The 20,027-nt window shown below is 42.2% G+C and overlaps 1 protein-coding gene across 2 annotated transcripts; it reads left to right on the forward strand.

The window, feature by feature from the left end:
- Nucleotides 1-1,080: 1,080 nt before the first annotated feature.
- Nucleotides 1,081-18,368, forward strand: LOC110538790 (NACHT, LRR and PYD domains-containing protein 3-like). Of its 2 annotated transcripts, XM_090197759.1 has the most exons (7): nucleotides 1,081-1,148; nucleotides 8,049-8,341; nucleotides 10,239-12,090; nucleotides 14,053-14,226; nucleotides 16,361-16,534; nucleotides 16,908-16,945; nucleotides 17,655-18,368. In XM_090197759.1, the coding sequence occupies exons 2-7, from the start codon at nucleotides 8,065-8,067 to the stop codon at nucleotides 18,194-18,196; spliced, it is 3,057 nt and encodes a 1,018-aa protein (XP_090053885.1). In that variant the 5' UTR covers nucleotides 1,081-1,148; nucleotides 8,049-8,064; the 3' UTR covers nucleotides 18,197-18,368. The 2 variants fall into 2 exon arrangements, with proteins under 2 accessions (XP_090053885.1, XP_090053886.1); XM_090197760.1 differs by lacking the exon at nucleotides 1,081-1,148 and having other exon boundaries at nucleotides 6,444-8,341.
- The last annotated feature ends 1,659 nt before the right edge of the window (nucleotides 18,369-20,027 follow it).

Genomic DNA, 20,027 nt, shown 5'->3' on the forward strand with positions numbered 1-20,027 from the left:
TTGTACTTTATGCTGGTCTACATTGACATAGATCTGTTGTTGTTCTTTATGCTGGTCTACATTGACATCGATCTGTTCTTGTACTATATGCTGGTCTACAATGACATAGATCTGTTCTTGTACTTTATGCTGGTCTACAATGACATAGATCTGTTGTTGTACTTTATGCTGGTCTACAATGACATAGATCTGTTCTTGTACTTTATGCTGGTCTACATTGACATAGATCTGTTGTTGTACTTTATGCTGGTCTACATTGACATAGATTTGTTGTTGTACTTTATGCTGGTCTACAATGACATAGATCTGTTGTTGTACTTTATGCTGGTCTACATTGACATAGATCTGTTGTTGTACTATATGCTGGTCTACATTGACATAGATCTGTTGTTGTACTTTATGCTGGTCTACATTGACATAGATCTGTTGTTGTACTTTATGCTGGTCTACATTGACATAGATCTGTTGTTGTACTTTATGCTGGTCTACATTGACATAGATCTGTTGTTGTACTTTATGCTGGTCTACATTGACATAGATCTGTTGTTGTACTTTATGCTGGTCTACATTGACATAGATCTGTTGTTGTACTTTATGCTGGTCTACATTGACATAGATCTGTTGTTGTACTTTATGCTGGTCTACATTGACATAGATCTGTTGTTGTACTTTATGCTGGTCTACATTGACATAGATCTGTTGTTGTACTTTATGCTGGTCTACATTGACATAGATTTGACACAATTTAAGATGATTTTACACAATCATGTCTCTTACGTACATTCTAATGCCTCAAATGAAAGTGTCAGTGATACATCACGATGATGTCATTAGAATACAATATCAGTTGGTAGTAAAAATATAATATTTCTTGGAACTTTTGAGTCAACGACATGTTTCTGTACGTGTCTGTTTTATTTACTGAAGGTATTATTTGTTCCATTGGTTGGCTGTGTGTGTGTGTGTGTGTGTGTGTGTGTGTGTGTGTGTGTGTGTGTGTGTGTTTGAGAAAGAGAGAGTCATAAAGAGAGAGGGAGAGGGAGCGAGAGAAACAGGTAGAACCTGATATGTAAATGAGTTGAGCAAACAAAAGTAAAATTCTACAACCCAATGATCATCCAGACTCTGTTTCTGGTGAGAGATAGCAGGTAAGACGACAATTGTGTATTCATATAGTTTATGATATTGTTATGTGTATTCATATAGTTGATGATATTGTCATATAGTTGATGATATTGTTGTGTTTTCATATAGTTGATGATATTGTTATGTGTATTCATATAGTTGATGATATTGTTGTGTGTATTCATATAGTTGATGATAGTGTCATATAGTTGATGATATTGTTGTGTGTATTCATATAGTTGATGATATTGTTATGTGTATTCATATAGTTGATGATATTGTTGTGTGTATTCATATAGTTGATGATAGTGTCATATAGTTGATGATATTGTTGTGTCTATTCATATAGTTGATGATATTGTTATGTGTATTCATATAGTTGATGATATTGTTATGTGTATTCATATAGTTGATGATATTGTTGTGTGTATTCATATAGTTGATGATATTGTCATATAGTTGATGATATTGTAATGTGTATTCATATAGTTGATGATATTGTCATATAGTTGATGATATTGTTGTGTGTATTCATATAGTTGATGATATTGTCATATAGTTGATGATATTGTTATGTGTATTCATATAGTTGATGATATTGTTGTGTGTATTCATATAGTTGATAATATTGTTGTGTGTATTCATATAGTTGATAATATTGTTGTGTGTATTCATATAGTTGATGATATTGTTGTGTGTATTCATATAGTTGATAATATTGTTGTGTGTATTCATATAGTTGATAATATTGTTGTGTGTATTCATATAGTTGATGATATAATGTGTATTCATATACAGGACCAGTAAAGTTTGGACCTACTCATTCAAAGGTTTTTCTTTATTTGTACTATTTTCTATTGTTATTATTGTTTATAGAAATTTTTTATTTTCCATTGTAGAATAACAGTGAAGAAATCAAAACTATGAAATAACACGTGGCATCATGTAGTAACCAAAAAGGTGTTAAACAAATCTAAATATATTTTATATTTGAGATTCTTTAAAATAGCCACCCTTTTTGCCTTGATGACAGCTTTGTAAAAAATAAATAAAGAACAACCCTTGAATGAGTAGGTGTGTCTAAACTTTAGACTGGTACTGTAGTTGATTATGTAAATTAGATGGGTGGGGTGAATTCATTCCATGCCCATCTGTGTTCCCCACGGTGATCTCTCACTGTATCATAGGCCTATGGGCTTGTCTGCTCAACACAGGCTTAAAACACAACAAGAAACAAACAAACATTTTCTTTTTTAGAATCTACTGTTAATGATTTTCATGCAAGCAGGTATTTTGTTTGAAAGAGAGACTTTCCACAATATCTATTGTCTAACAACAACTTATGCTTCCTCAAAACAGGTTGTGTGTATTCATTAGTGCCCACCGTAGCAAAACATTTGGCAACGGAAACCGTTTCGGTCACGTCGTACAGCATTTGGAGTAAACTGTTTATGCAACGTTTTAAAACTGTTGGCTGCGGTGTAAACTAATGAATATGACCCATGTAGTAGCCTTCCGACTAGACTGTTGATGCCTGCTTGATGGGTATACTATCATGTAAGCTAGATATACATCTCTGGCCTCATCCATCAGAATATACAGAGCGCTAGTCAGGTTCAGTTAGCTTCATGTTCCATCTCAGGCCTCATCCGTCAGAATATACAGAGCGTTCCATCTCAGGCCTCATCCGTCAGAATATACAGAGCGTTCCATCTCAGGCCTCATCCGTCAGAATATACAGAGCGTTCCATCTCAGGCCTCATCCGTCAGAATATACAGAGCGTTCCATCTCAGGCCTCATCCGTCAGAATATACAGAGCGTTCCATCTCAGGCCTCATCCATCAGAATATACAGAGCGTTCCATCTCAGGCCTCATCCATCAGAATATACAGAGCGTTCCATCTCAGGCCTCATCCATCAGAATATACAGAGCGTTCCATCTCAGGCCTCATCCATCAGAATATACAGAGCGTTCCATCTCAGGCCTCATCCATCAGAATATACAGAGCGTTCCATCTCAGACCTCATCCATCAGAATATACAGAGCGTTCCATCTCAGGCCTCATCCGTCAGAATATACAGAGCGTTCCATCTCAGGCCTCATCCATCAGAATATACAGAGCGTTCCATCTCAGGCCTCATCCGTCAGAATATACAGAGCGTTCCATCTCAGGCCTCATCCATCAGAATATACAGAGCGTTCCATCTCAGGCCTCATCCGTCAGAATATACAGAGCGTTCCATCTCAGGCCTCATCCATCAGAATATACAGAGCGTTCCATCTCAGGCCTCATCCGTCAGAATATACAGAGCGTTCCATCTCAGGCCTCATCCGTCAGAATATACAGAGCGTTCCATCTCAGGCCTCATCCATCAGAATATACAGAGCGTTCCATCTCAGGCCTCATCCGTCAGAATATACAGAGCGTTCCATCTCAGGCCTCATCCGTCAGAATATACAGAGCGTTCCATCTCAGGCCTCATCCGTCAGAATATACAGAGCGTTCCATCTCAGACCTCATCCGTCAGAATATACAGAGCGTTCCATCTCAGGCCTCATCCATCAGAATATACAGAGCGTTCCATCTCAGGCCTCATCCGTCAGAATATACAGAGCGTTCCATCTCAGACCTCATCCGTCAGAATATACAGAGCGTTCCATCTCAGACCTCATCCGTCAGAATATACAGAGCGTTCCATCTCAGGCCTCATCCGTCAGAATATACAGAGCGTTCCATCTCAGACCTCATCCGTCAGAATATACAGAGCGTTCCATCTCAGGCCTCATCCGTCAGAATATACAGAGCGTTCCATCTCAGGCCTCATCCGTCAGAATATACAGAGCGTTCCATCTCAGACCTCATCCGTCAGAATATACAGAGCGTTCCATCTCAGGCCTCATCCGTCAGAATATACAGAGCGTTCCATCTCAGGCCTCATCCGTCAGAATATACAGAGCGCTAGTCATGTTCAGTTAGCTTCACGTTCCATCTCAGGCCTCATCCATCAGAATATACAGAGCGCTAGTCAGGTTCAGTTAGCTTCACGTTCCATCTCAGGCCTCATCCGTCAGAATATACAGAGCGTTCCATCTCAGACCTCATCCGTCAGAATATACAGAGCGTTCCATCTCAGACCTCATCCGTCAGAATATACAGAGCGTTCCATCTCAGGCCTCATCCGTCAGAATATACAGAGCGCTAGTCAGGTTCAGTTAGCTTCACGTTCCATCTCAGGCCTCATCCGTCAGAATATACAGAGCGTTCCATCTCAGACCTCATCCGTCAGAATATACAGAGCTTTCCATCTCTGGCCTCATCCATCAGAATATACAGAGCGCTAGTCAGGTTCAGTTAGCTTCATGTTCCATCTCAGGCCTCGTCCATCAGAATATACAGAGCGCTGGTCAGGTTCAGTTAGCCTCACGTTCCATCTCAGGCCTCATCCATCAGAATATACAGAGCGCTAGTCAGGTTCAGTTAGCTTCATGTTCCGTCTCAGGCCTCATCCATCAGAATATACAGAGCGCTAGTCAGGTTCAGTTAGCTTCATGTTCCATCTCAGACCTCATCCGTCAGAATATACAGAGCGCTGGTCATCAGGAAGATACAAAAGTCCAGAGAGGACATCATGTTAAGATCCCAACTTATTTATTTTGTGATCACGACATAAACATTTTTGTTGTTGTTGAGCTGACAAGATAAACTCTATAACTAGGAGTGGACATATTGATAATAGATTGACGTTGTGGCTGAGGCATAACACGTTGTTGTTGTAGACCCGGACAAACATACGTTATTTTTGCCACAATTTACCCCCTATGCACATTTTGCCATTTTTACAGCCTGGTACCTGATTTAGGTAGTTGACAAGTTTAATCGGGTGTGTTTGTCTGGGGACACAATAAAACTGTACTGTTATAATAATAACTGAGGGGTGTCTCCTTTCATATCTGGAAAAGGACAAAGTAGAAGTAGAGACACGTAAATTAATAATAATTGATTGGATTTATATAGCACTCTTCTACCACCTGAGGTACTTTACAGTGCTTTACATAGTAGTGGGAAACTCACCTCATCCACCATCAATGGGGCGGCAGGGTAGCCTAGTGGTTAGAGCATTGGACTAGTAACCGAAAGGTTGCAAGGTCAAATCCCCGAGCTGACAAGGTACAAAATCTGTCTTTCTGCCCCTGAACAGGCAGTTAACCCACTGTTCCTAGGCCGTCATTGAAAATAAGAATTTGTTCTTAACTGACTTGCCTAGTTAAATAAAGGTAAAATAATTAAAAAAATAAAAAATGAGCTGCATCCAGCTTCTTCACCAAGCTTCAGGGGAGTTGTCTTAAAAGTAACCCAGTAACAGGCTGTAAAAATGGCAAAATGTGCATAGGGGGTAAATTGTGGCAAAAATAATTATTTGTATTTTTTTCCCTGGTTTTCATATACTGTGTCTCTAGGACAGACACTTCAAAGGATTTATTTTCTGACTGTCTGTTTTGCCATGCATGTTAATGCTTTTCTATGGGCTTTAGGCCAAATTAGACCTAAAATGGCTTTGTTCTATTGGAATCTGTGCATGTTTGGATAAAAGCTCTGAGCTTTGTTCCAATAGAACAAAGCCATTTTAAACCCCTGTAGGTCTAATTTGGCCTAAAGCCCATTGAAAAGCATTGAATAACACGTTTATGGCAAAACAGACAGTCAGAAAACAAATCATTTGAAGTGTCTGTCCTAGAGACACAGTATATGAAAACCAGGGGAAAAAATAATAATTTAGACCCATGTTTGGTCACGTTATTTTTGCCACAATTTACCCCCTATTTTGCCATTTTAAAAGATATGACAATTTATTATGATTTTTTAAAATGTTCTATTTATTTTATTTGCAAATCTCTTATTCCCCAGCATGGGGACAATTCGGGAACCAAAACGAAAAATACAAAATAAACGGACATATTTTGTATGTCTTTTCTTTGCCTGCTGTTGCTCTGTCTTAGTTACGTTGTTGTACCAGAATCCCACGGGTTCTTATGTGTTTGTAAGGACTTCTAGTTTTGAAATCAAAATGTATCTAATGAAGGTAGTTTACAATATATGTGTTGCTTAGAAAATGCCACCAGAGGGCGCCAGAGCTTTAACTGTTGTCCTAAGCGCCTATTTTCTACTGGGGTTGAGCACCAATGGCATCTAAATATTTTACTGAATATTATGTGGAAAATGGTAGTAATGTAAGTAATAGCAAATCATGATGTACATGTATTTCTCACAATAGTGCAGATGTCGGGGCTTGTAGATTATGACGCTACATGCTTTGTTGTTTTACAGTCTCCACTGACCTACAATGGCCCCATCTGCTGTTTAACAGTCTCTATAATGGCCCCATCTGTTGTTTAACAGTCTCCACTGACCTACAATGGCCCCATCTGTTGTTTAACAGTCTCTATAATGGCCCCATCTGCTGTTTAACAGTCTCCACTGACCTACAATGGCCCCATCTGTTTAACAGTCTCCACTGACCTACAATGGCCCCATCTGCTGTTTAACAGTCTCCACTGACCTACAATGGCCCCATCTGCTGTTTAACAGTCTATATAATGGCCCCATCTGTTGTTTTACAGTCTCTATAATGGCCCCATCTGCTGTTTTACAGTCTCCACTGACCTACAATGCCCCCATCTGCTGTTTAACAGTCTCCACTGATCTACAATGACCACCCATCTGCTGTTTAACAGTCTCTATAATGCCCCCATCTGTTTAACAGTCTCCACTAACCTATAATGGCCCCATCTGCTGTTTTACAGTCTCCACTGACCTACAATGACCCCATCTGCTGTTTAACAGTCTCTATAATGGCCCATCTGCTGTGTAACAGTCTCCACTGACCTATAATGACCCCATCTGTTGTTTTACAGTCTCCACTGACCTACAATGACCCCATCTGTTGTTTTACAGTCTCCACTGACCTACAATGACCCCATCTGCTGTTTAACAGTCTCCACTGACCTACAATGACCCCCCATCTGCTGTTTAACAGTCTCTATAATGCCCCCATCTGTTTAACAGTCTCCACTAACCTATAATGGCCCCATCTGCTGTTTTACAGTCTCCACTGACCTACAATGACCCCATCTGCTGTTTAACAGTCTCTATAATGGCCCATCTGCTGTGTAACAGTCTCCACTGACCTATAATGACCCCATCTGTTGTTTTACAGTCTCCACTGACCTACAATGACCCCATCTGTTGTTTTACAGTCTCCACTGACCTACAATGACCCCATCTGCTGTTTAACAGTCTCCACTGACCTACAATGGCCCCATCTGCTGTTTAACAGTCTCCACTGACCTACAATGGCCCCATCTGCTGTTTAACAGTCTCTATAATGGCCCCATCCGCTGTTTAACAGTCTCTATAATGGCCCCATCTGTTGTTTTACAGTCTATATAATGACCCCATCTGTTGTTTTACATTCTCCACTGACCTACAATGGCCCCATCTGCTGTTTTACAGTCTCCACTGATCTACAATGACCCCATCTGCTGTTTAACAGTCTCCACTGACCTATAATGACCCCTTCTGCTGTTTAAAAGTCTATATAATGACCCCATCTGTTGTTTTACAGTCTCCACTGACCTACAATGGCCCCATTTGCTGTTTAACAGTCTCCACTGACCTATAATGACCCCATCTGTTGTTTTACAGTCTCCACTGACCTACAATGACCCCATCTGCTGTTTAACAGTCTCCACTGACCTACAATGGCCCCATCTGCTGTTTAACAGTCAATATAATGACCCCATCTGTTTAACAGTCTCCACTAACCTATAATGGCCCCATCTGCTGTTTTACAGTCTCTATAATGGCCCCATCTGCTGTTTAACAGTCTCCACTGACCTACAATGACTCCATCTGTTTTACAGTCTCCACTGACCTACAATGGCCATATCTGTGAAAGAGCGTCTCCTGGCCGTTCTGGATGATCTCTGCTCTGACGAGCTGAAGAGATTTAAGTGGCATCTAACTACAGAAAACCAGCTGGATGGCTTCCCTCACATTCCAAAGGGCCAGCTGGAGACATCTGACGGACTGGACATAGTGGATCAGATGGTGCAGAAATACAGGGGGAATGTGGCTGTGCAGATCACACTGATAATCCTGAAGAAGATTAGCCGCAACGATCTCGCTGAGAAGCTAAACAGAGACTGTCCAATAGGTAATTCAGAATTCTTGTGTCTATAAGGTTTTGAGCAAATATAAATACACTGCTCAAAAAAATAAAGGGAACACTAAAATAACACATCCTAGATCTGAATGAATGAAATATTCTTATTAAATACTTTTTTCTTTACATAGTTGAATGTGCTGACAACAAAATCACACAAAAAATGATCAATGGAAATCAAATTTATCAACCCATGGAGGTCTGGATTTGGAGTCACACTCAAAATTAAAGTGGAAAACCACACTACAGGCTGATCCAACTTTGATGTAATGTCCTTAAAACAAGCTCAGTAGTGTGTGTGGCCTCCATGTGCCTGTATGACCTCCCTACAACGCCTGGGCATGCTCCTGATGAGGTGGCGGATGGTCTCCTGAGGGATCTCCTCCCAGACCTGGACTAAAGCATCCGCCAACTCCTGGACAGTCTGTGGTGCAATGTGGCGTTGGTGGATGGAGCGAGACATGATGTCCCAGATGTGCTCAATTGGATTCAAGTCTGGGGAACGGGCGGGCCAGTCCATAGCATCAATGCCTTCCTCTTGCAGGAACTGCTGACACACTCCAGCCACATGAGGTCTAGCATTGTCTTGCATTAGGAGGAACCCAGGGCCAACCGCACCAGCATATGGTCTCACAAGGGGTCTGAGGATCTCATCTCGGTACCTACTGGCAGTCAAGCTACCTCTGGCGAGCACATGGAGGTAGCTTGACTGCTGTGCGGCCCCCCAAAGAAATGCCACCCCACACCATGACTGACCCACCGCCAAACCGGTCATGCTGGAGGATGTTGCAGGCAGCAGAACGTTCTCCACGGCGTCTCCAGACTCTGTCACGTCTGTCACATGTCCTCAGTGTGAACCTTCTTTCATCTGTGAAGAGCACAGGGCGCCAGTGGCGAATTTGCCAATCTTGGTGTTCTCTGGCAAATGCCAAACGTCCTGCACGGTGTTGGGCTGTAAGCACAACCCCCACCCTGTGGACGCCGGGCCCTCATACCACCCTCATGGAGTCTGTTTCTGACCGTTTGAGCAGACACATGCACATTTGTGGCCTGCTGGAGGTCATTTTGCAGGGCTCTGGCAGTGCTCCTCCTGCTCCTATTTGCACAAAGGCGGAGGTAGCGGTCCTGCTGCTGGGTTGTTGCCCTCCTACGGCCTCCTCCACGTCTCCTGATGTACTGGCCTGTCTCCTGGTAGCGCCTCCATGCTCTGGACACTACACTGACAGACACAGCAAACCTTCTTGCCACAGCTCGCATTGATGTGCCATCCTGGATGAGCTGCACTACCTGAGCCATTTGTGTGGGTTGTAGAATCCGTCTCATGCTACCACTAGAGTGAAAGCACCGCCAGCATTCAAAAGTGACCAAAACATCAGCCAGGAAGCATAGGAACTGAGAAGTGGTCTGTGGTCACCACCTGCAGAACCACTCCTTTATTGGGGGTGTCTTGCTAATTGCCTATAATTTCCACCTGTTGTCTATTCCATTTGCACAACAGCATGTGAAATTTATTGTCAATCAGTGTTGCTTCCTAAGTGGACAGTTTGATTTCACAGAAGTGTGATTGACTTGGAGTTACATTGTGTTGTTTAATTGTTCCCTTTATTTTTTGAGCAGTGTATATTCTACTGTATTGTTGAAATTGAAATTCTATATATTTTCTTAAATAAGTTATACAGTATTTGTATGTTTGTTATTGGTTAACTGGTAAAATGATAATTTTTCTTTGAAATGTGCATTCATTTCATGTGCTTAGATTTTTTTTTCTCCAATAACCAGATATATTGTAAAATAAAAAATGTGTGTATATTTGTTTATTGTGTACTGTTGAGCGTCTAGAGAACAACACATGCTTGCTAACTATTCTATAACCATTGTCCATCGTCAGGTCCTTCAGATGAAGATGGTGAGAAGTTCCAACATGAATATAAACTGGAAGTAAAAAAGAAGTTTCAGCATGTTTTCAACGGGGTACCAAAGCAGGGCCATAAACGACTTCTCAATGAGATCTACACAGAGCTCTACATCACAGAGGGTGGAAGTGGAGAGGTCAATCAGGAACATGAGGTGAGACAGATCGAGATCACGTCCAAGAATCCAGCAAGACCAGAGGCTCAAATCCTCTGCAATGACATCTTCAAACAATCCTCTGGACAAGACAAACCTATCAGAACTGTGCTGACAAAGGGAGTCGCTGGCATTGGAAAAACAGTTTGTGTGCAGAAGTTCATTCTGGATTGGGCTGAAGGGAAAGCCAATCAGGATGTCCAATTCGTAATTTCACTCCCTTTTCGGGAGCTGAATTTGGTGAGGGGGGAAAAGTACAGTTTTGTAGAACTTCTACATAAATGTGTCTTAGAGACTAGAGTGATTGAGAGGGACTTTTTGAATCACATTTTAACAAAATTGCAAAAACCAGGAAACTGCAATGAAAGCAAGTACAAAGTTATATTTGTCCTTGATGGTCTGGATGAGTGCCGACTGACCCTCGACTACGAGACTGGTAAGAGCTGGTGTAATGTCACAGAGCCAACCTCAGTGGACGTGCTGCTGACAAACCTCATCAAGGGAAATCTGCTTCTACCTGCTCTCCTCTGGATAACCTCTAGACCTGCAGCAACCAATCACATCCCTCCTGGGTGTGTTGACCAGGTGACAGAGGTACGAGGGTTCAATGACCCACAGAAGGAGGAGTATTTCAGGAAGACATTCAGTGATGAGGACCTGGCCAACAGAATCATCTCACACGTAAAGACATCAAGGAGCCTCCACATCATGTGCCACATTCCAGTCTTCTGTTGGATCTTAGCTGCAGTTCTGGAGCATGTGTTGAGTACAGATAAGAATGAAGAGATGCCCAAGACTCTGACTCAATTATTTATTGGGTTACTGATATTTCAGACCAAACAGATGAATGATAAATATCACAAGAAAGGTGAGCGAGATCCACGCAGGGATAAAGAGAGCTTCATGGCACTGGGGAAACTTGCTTTTAACCAGCTGGAAAATGGCAACCTCATTTTCTATGAGGCAGACCTGAAAAAGTATGGCATTGATGTCACTGAAGCCTCAGTGAACTCAGGAGTGTGTACACAGATCTTTAGACAGGACTATGGGCCGTTCCAGAACAAGGTGTACTGCTTTGTGCATCTGAGCGTTCAGGAGTTTCTGGCTGCGTTATATGTTTTCCTCTCCTTCAACAACAGCAATGTCAACCTGATGACCAAAGACCGATCCTTCATCAGAAAATGTCTAGTGAAGTTGAATCCTGCCATCACCTTCCACACGATTGCAGTAGATAAAGCCTTACAGAGTGAGAATGGACACCTGGACCTGTTCCTCCGCTTCCTTCTGGGCCTCTCACTGGAGTCCAATCAGACTCACTTACACGGCCTACTGACACAGACAAGAAGCACCAGAAGCAGCTCACGGGGCCATGAGAAAACAGTCAAGTACATCAAGAAGAAGATCAGGAACACTCCATCTTCAGAGAGGTGCATCAATCTGTTCCACTGCCTTAATGAACTGAATGACCATTCTCTAGTGGAGGAGATCCAAAGATACCTGCATTCAGGAAATCTGTCCAAAACCAACCTGTCACCTGCACAGTGGTCAGCTCTGGTATTTGTGTTGCTGACTTCAGAAGAGGAGCTGGATGTGTTTGACCTGAAGAAATACTCCAGATCAGAGGAAGGTCTTCTGAGGCTGCTGCCAGTGGTCAAAGCCTCCAGAACTGTTCTGTAAATACACGTAAAAAAAGTATATATACAGTACGGGTCAATAGTTTGGACACACCTACTCATTAAAGGGTTTTTCTTTATTTTTAAAAATATTTTTTTCTATATTGTAGAATAATAAAGACATAAAAACTATGAAATAACACACATGGGAATCATGTAGTTACCAAAAAAGTGTTAAACAAATATACAAATATTATATATTTTTCAAAGTAGCCACCCTTTGCCTTGATGACAGCTTTGTAAACTCTTGATATTCTCTCAACCAGCTTAATAAGGAATGCTTTTCCAACAGTCTTGAAGGAGTTCCCACATATGCTGAGCACTGTTTGGCTGCTTTCCTTCACTCTGCTGTCCATCTCATCCCAAACCATCTCAATTGAGTTGAGGTCGGGTGATTGTGGAGGCCAGGTCATCTGATGGGCAACTTCATCACTCTCCTTGGTCAAATAGGCCTTACACAGCCTGGAGGTGTGTTTTGGTTCATTGTCCTGTTGAGAAACAAATGATAGTCCCGCTATGTGCAAACCAGATGGGATGGTGTTTCGCTGCAGAATGCTGTGGTAGCCATGCTGGTTAGGTGTGGCTTGAATCCGAAATAAATCACTGACAGCGTCACCAGCAAAATACCATCACACCTCTTCCTCCATTCTTCACAGTGGGAACTACATGCGGAGATCATCCGTTCACCTACTCTGCGTCTCATAAAGACACGTCAGTTGGAAAAAAATCTCTAAATTGTACTCATCAGACCAAAAGACAGATTTCCACTGGTCTAATGTCCATTGCTCGTCTTTCTTGGCCCAAGCAAGTCTCTTCTTATTATTGGTGTCCTTTAGTAGTGGTTTCTTCAGGGCTGATTCACTCAGTCTCCTCTGAGCAGTTGATGTTGAGATGTGTCTGTTAATTGAACTCTGTGAAGCATTGAGTTGGGCTGCAATCGGAGGTGCAGGTAACTCTAATGAACTTATCCTCTGCAGCAGAGGTAACTCTGGGTCTTCCTTTCCTGTGGCGGTCCTCATGAGAGCCAGTTTCATCATAGCGCTTGATGGTTTTTGCGACTGCACTTGAAGAAACTTTAAAAGTTCTTGACATTGTGATTGACTGACCTTCATGTCTTAAAGTAATGATGGTCTGTCGTTTGTCTTTGCTTATTTGAGCTATAAATATGCCATAATATGGACTTGGTCTTTTACCACATCGGGCTATCTCCTGTATACCACCCCTACCTTAATAGGGCGATCTCCTGTATACCACCCCTACCTTAATAGGGCGATCTCCTGTATACCACCCCTACCTTAATAGGGCAATCTCCTGTATACCACCCCTACCTTAATAGGGTGATCTCCTGTATACCACCCCTACCTTAATAGGGCAATCTCCTGTATACCACCCCTACCTTAATAGGGCTATCTCCTGTATACCACCGCTACCTTAATAGGGCGATCTCCTGTATACCACCCCTACCTTAATAGGGCGATCTCCTGTATACCACCCCTACCTTGTCACAACACAACTGATTGGCTCAAACGCATTAAGAAGGAAAGAAATTCCACAAATTAGCTTTTAACAAGGCACACCTGTTAATTGAAATGCATTCCAGGTGGCTACCTCATGAAGCTGGTTGAGAGAATGCCAAGAGTGTGCAAAGCTGTCATCACGGCAAAGGCTGGCTACTTTGAAGAATCTCAAATATAAAATATATTTAGATTTTTTTAACACTTTGTTGATTACAACATGATTCCATATGTGTTATTTCATAGTTTTGATGTCTTCACTATTATTCTACAACGTATAATTTTTTTTTTAAATAAAGAGAAACCCTTGAATGAGTAGGCGTGTCAGTTAGAATATACATTAGCATATAACTTATTTATGGTTGATCCTCAAATACTCTGCTACATGTACTGTACACAGTACACACAGTTGTCTTAATTAATTTCCATTGTGCTTTACTTTTCAAAGGCTTAATGGGTGTAACCTCACTGAGAAATGCTGTGAAGCCTTGGCCTCAGCTTTCAACTCAACCTCCTCAAACCTGAGAGAGCTGGACCTGAGTGACAACAACCTGCAGGATTCAGGAGTGAAGCTGCTCTCTGCTGGACTGGAGAATCCACACTGTAAACTGGAGACACTGAGGTCAGTAGTCTGTATTAGTTCACTAAAGGGGATAGTTCTATAGGTATTTATAGAGAACAATTAGTAGGCTGTCGTTGTAAATAAGAATTTGTTCTTAACTGACTTGCCTAGTTAAATAAATAATATTAGAGTAATCAGCTGAATTTTAAATGTCATAGTTACCGAACTGCAGATTCATGTTTGGAAGAGGAAGACTTACACAATCTATTGATATTATTTATTTTTATTTTCAAGATGCTTTATTTCTTGAAGTCAAATGTTTTTAGTTAAATAATTATGTGATTCTAATATTATTTTAATTGGGTCATTTTTTAAATGCGAATGTCTGTTGAGTTTGAGGAAGACACACACCTGCCATTTCCCCTTTTCACCACTAGAGGGTGTAAACATGTTCCCTTTTCACCACTAGAGGGTGTAAATAGGTTCCCTTTTCACCATTAGAGGGTGTAAATGTATCCCATTTTCACCACTAGAGGGTGTAAATAGGTTCCCTTTTCACCACTAGAGGGTGTAAATATGTTCCCTTTTCACCACTAGAGGGTGTAAATAGGTTCCCTTTTCACCACTAGAGGGTGTAAATAGGTTCCCTTTTCACCACTAGAGGGTGTAAACAGGTTCCCTTTTCACCACTAGAGGGTGTAAATAGGTTCCCTTTTCACCACTAGAGGGTGTAAATAGGTTCCCTTTTCACCACTAGAGGGTGTAAATAGGTTCCCTTTTCACCACTAGAGGGTGTAAATGTGTTCCCTTTTCACCACTAGAGGGTGTAAACATGTTCCCTTTTCACCACTAGAGGGTGTAAATAGGTTCCCTTTTCACCACTAGAGGGTGTAAATGTATCCCATTTTCACCACTAGAGGGTGTAAATAGGTTCCCTTTTCACCACTAGAGGGTGTAAATAGGTTCCCTTTTCACCACTAGAGGGTGTAAATAGGTTCCCTTTTCACCACTAGAGGGTGTAAATAGGTTCCCTTTTCACCACTAGAGGGTGTAAATGTGTTCCCTTTTCACCACTAGAGGGTGTAAATGTATCCCCTTTTCACCACTAGAGGGTGTAAATGTATCCCATTTTCACCACTAGAGGGTGTAAATAGGTTCCCTTTTCACCACTAGAGGGTGTAAATGTATCCCCTTTTCACCACTAGAGGGTGTAAATGTGTCCCCTTTTCACCACTAGAGGGTGTAAATGTATCCCATTTTCACCACTAGAGGGTGTAAATAGGTTCCCTTTTCACCACTAGAGGGTGTAAACAGGTTCCCTTTTCACCACTAGAGGGTGTAAATAGGTTCCCTTTTCACCACTAGAGGGTGTAAATAGGTTCCCTTTTCACCACTAGAGGGTGTAAACAGGTTCCCTTTTCACCACTAGAGGGTGTAAATAGGTTCCCTTTTCACCACTAGAGGGTGTAAATAGGTTCCCTTTTCACCACTAGAGGGTGTAAATAGGTTCCCTTTTCACCACTAGAGGGTGTAAATGTGTTCCCTTTTCACCACTAGAGGGTGTAAACATGTTCCCTTTTCACCACTAGAGGGTGTAAATAGGTTCCCTTTTCACCACTAGAGGGTGTAAATAGGTTCCCTTTTCACCACTAGAGGGTGTAAATGTATCCCATTTTCACCACTAGAGGGTGTAAATAGGTTCCCTTTTCACCACTAGAGGGTGTAAATAGGTTCCCTTTTCACCACTAGAGGGTGTAAATAGGTTCCCTTTTCACCACTAGAGGGTGTAAATAGGTTCCCTTTTCACCACTAGAGGGTGTAAATAGGTTCCCTTTTCACCACTAGAGGGTGTAAATGTGTTCCCTTTTCACCACTAGAGGGTGTAAATGTATCCCCTTTTCACCACTAGAGGGTGTAAATGTATCCCATTTTCACCACTAGAGGGTGTAAATAGGTTCCCTTTTCACCACTAGAGGGTGTAAATGTATCCCCTTTTCACCACTAGAGGGTGTAAATGTGTTCCCTTTTCACCACTAGAGGGTGTAAATATGTCCCCTTTTCACCACTAGAGGGTGTAAATGTGTTCCATTTTCACCACTAGAGGGTGTAAATATGTTCCCTTTTCACCACTAGAGGGTGTAAATGTGTCCCCTTTTCACCACTAGAGGGTGTAAATGTGTGATAAACTTTGCAGGTTGTCACGCTGTCTGATCACAAAGAAGGGCTGTGCTTCTCTGGCCTCAGCTCTGAGGTCCAACCCCTCCTACCTGAGAGAGCTGGACCTGAGCTACAATATCCCAGGAGACTCAGGAGTGAAGCAGCTCTCTGCTGGACTGGAGGATCCACACTGGAGACTGGAGAAACTCAAGTATGTAGAGAGTGTTTGTGAAGTTTGTGTCAATTGGACAATTTTGGTTCAGGTTTCCTGGGTTAGCTATAACTATTTAATCAGGGGCACCACATCCACCCCCCCGCCCCCCAGTTTTATACAAAACGAGGCAACGGTGTGCTTTAGGACCATGTGGATGCCTCCATGTGATCAGGTAGGCTGTTTGGAGTGTTTATCCAACTGGAAATATATATATATGTCACCCCCACTTCTAAAACCAAAGTTTAGGCCCTGTATTTAATATCCAATAAACAATATTTGTGTGTGAGTGTGTGGTTGTGTGAGTGTGTGGTTGTGTAAGTGTGTGGTTATGTGTGTGTTTTACTGAGTCACTGTTCTGCTTCCTGTGCAGTGTTGACCACCGTGGAGAGTACTGGCTGCTGAAAAAATGTAAGTGTTGACTGCTGTGAAGAAAATGTGAAATGTGTTACTGGTGATGAGACAGGAAATAGCATAACCTCAGAGTCATATTACTCAACTGTTTGACCTACGTGGTCAGATGAAATATGAGCCGCCATCTTTAAGGAAGTAGAATCAGACCCACTGGGCACAGACATCAGTTCAACGTCTAGTTTTGATTGACGTTCGGTTAAGTTATCGACTAACCTGAATTCCACGTGAAATCAACGAAGATTTGTCACCCTGTCAGTGGATTTAGGTTAAAAGTTCCCAAATCCAGTCAGTTTTCAACGTTGATTCAACATTCATTCAACGTCCTCACATGTACTTTCTTGTTGTTGAAATGACATGGAAACAATGTTGATTCAACCAGTTTTTGCCCAGAGGGATATACTGTACAGGCTTGCATACAAATGGTCATATAAAATACAGACAAATGTAGATGAAAAAGACGATAAATGAAATACTAAAAAACACATTATTTACAAGTACTCTCTCGCTCTTATTTTTAACTACTTTTTATTGTGTCAGTACAGTACACAGTCGATATACTCAACAATTAATCATCATTTCATTATTTCATTCCATCCAGCGCCGTCTGTTAGTTAGACGTTTTAATCAATGAGTCAATGCTCCTCATAAAAGGCCTTGATGATTAACATTCTGATGATGATTTCTAATATTGATCTTACCCTATCAGATGCCTGTGATGTCACACTGGACCCGAACACAGCATGCAGACACCTCTCTCTGTCGGAGGGGAACAGGAAGGTGACACGGGGGAAAGAGGAGCAGCCGTATCCTGATCGCCCAGGGAGATTTGAGTTCTGGCCACAGGTGCTGTGTAGAGAGGGTCTGACTGGGCGCTGTTACTGGGAGGCAGAGATGAGTGGGGGAGGGGATGACATAGGAATGACGTACAGAGGAATCGGCAGGACAGGAAACGCCGATGACTGTAAGCTTGGATGCAATGACAAGTCCTGGAGTCTGAGCTGCTCTGATTACGGTTACACTGCCAGGCACAATAAGGAGAGAACTGACTTACCTGCCTCCTCCTCGTCCAACAGAGTAGGAGTGTATCTGGACTGGCCGGCCGGCACTCTGTCCTTCTACACTCTGTCCTCCTCTGACACACTCACTCACCTACACACATTCCGCTCCACATTCACTGAGCCTCTCTATCCAGGGTTTTGGGTTGAAATAAACTCCTCGTTGTCCCTATGTGAGGTCAAAAACCTTTAGGTGGTAAACGACGGTTCTTGTTGTTATTGATCGGTGTTTGTAAATAAAGTTTATTTAGTCAAATGGTTGACATTGCAATCCTGATTCTGTTTGAAGTCAATAACACTGAATGGACCTTTCCCGGTACACATTCGGCCAGATAAAGACAAATAAAACTGGTTGTTTAAAAAAACTGTTAAATGTTGTTGTTTTTTCACATAAAAGAAGAATGACAGTTGAAGTCTGGAACGGTGAAACGGCCATGTTTGTTAACGACATTACAGCAACAAAGAGGTCACTTCAAACAACAACAAAACAATTTATTTCCTCAGACATCATTTCACAACAGCAGAGTCTGGATTACCGTTATGTTCCCCCATGATGCTGGTGTGATATAACAGAGTCTGGACTACCGTTATGTTCCCCATGATGCTGGTGTGATATAACAGAGTCTGGACTACCGTTATGTTCCCCCATGATGCTGGTGTGATATAACAGAGTCTGGACTACCGTTATGTTCCCCCATGATGCTGGTGTGATATAACAGAGTCTAGACTACCGTTATGTTCCCCCATGATGCTGGTGTGATATAACAGAGTCTGGACTACCGTTATGTTCCCCCATGATGCTGGTGTGATATAACAGAGTCTGGACTACCGTTATGTTCCCCATGATGCTGGTGTGATATAACAGAGTCTGGACTACCGTTATGTTCCCCCATGATGCTGGTGTGATATAACAGAGTCCTGACTACCGTTATGTTCCCCCATGATGCTGGTGTGATATAACAGAGTCCTGACTACCGTTATGTTCCCCCATGATGCTGGTGTGATATAACAGAGTCCGGACTACCGTTATGTTCCCCCATGATGCTGGTGTGATATAACAGAGTCTGGACTACCGTTATGTTCCCCCATGATGCTGGTGTGATATAACAGAGTCTAGACTACCGTTATGTTCCCCCATGATGCTGGTGTGATATAACAGAGTCTGGACTACCGTTATGTTTCCCATGATGCTGGTGTGATATAACAGAGTCTGGACTACCGTTATGTTTCCCCATGATGCTGGTGTGATATAACAGAGTCTGGACTACCGTTATGTTCCCCCATGATGCTGGTGTGATGTAACAGAGTCCTGACTACCGTTATGTTCCCCCATGATGCTGGTGTGATATAACAGTCTGGACTACCGTTATGTTTCCCCATGATGCTGGTGTGATATAACAGAGTCTGGACTACCGTTATGTTCCCCCATGATGCTGGTGTGATATAACAGAGTCTAGACTACCGTTATGTTCCCCCATGATGCTGGTGTGATATAACAGAGTCTGGACTACCGTTATGTTCCCCCATGATGCTGGTGTGATATAACAGAGTCTGGACTACCGTTATGTTCCCCCATGATGCTGGTGTGATATAACAGAGTCTGGACTACCGTTATGTTCCCCCATGATGCTGGTGTGATATAACAGAGTCTGGACTACCGTTATGTTCCCCCATGATGCTGGTGTGATATAACAGAGTCTGGACTACCGTTATGTTCCCCATGATGCTGGTGGTTCCTAACTGTGGGGACCCACTTCTGGGTTGTATCTCTGGCAAGGGTCCAGGTGGGTCGCATCACGGGACAACCTTTTTAGTGCATCGTTAAACATAATGTCATTATTATACAGTCAATGTCTTAATATTGGTCAGAAGATCCCCATACCAAACACATACATCTGCATTCAGTCTACTGTTTCTACCAAAAGCGTTTTTATTAACGAATGTTAGACCTATTATTTGGTCTATGTGTTTTCACCTCTCTACTGAGTCTTTTCTACAGTCGTGGTTTTAAAGGAGAATAAATC

This window comes from Oncorhynchus mykiss, chromosome 13, assembly GCF_057628025.1.
Source record: "Oncorhynchus mykiss isolate SJ-2025 chromosome 13, ASM5762802v1, whole genome shotgun sequence".
Lineage (NCBI taxonomy): Eukaryota > Metazoa > Chordata > Actinopteri > Salmoniformes > Salmonidae > Oncorhynchus > Oncorhynchus mykiss.

What these genes read in the sequence shown, in the direction of transcription:
- LOC110538790 (XM_090197759.1), top strand. Translation starts at nt 8,065, where the DNA reads ATGGCCATATCTGTGAAAGAGCGTCTCCTGGCCGTTCTGGATGATCTC. An exon ending in AAAGCCTCCAGAACTGTTCT is followed by an intron (nt 12,091 to 14,052) that starts GTAAATACACGT and finishes TACTTTTCAAAG; the next exon opens with GCTTAATGGGTGTAACCTCA. An exon ending in TGGAGACTGGAGAAACTCAA is followed by an intron (nt 16,535 to 16,907) that starts GTATGTAGAGAG and finishes CTTCCTGTGCAG; the next exon opens with TGTTGACCACCGTGGAGAGT.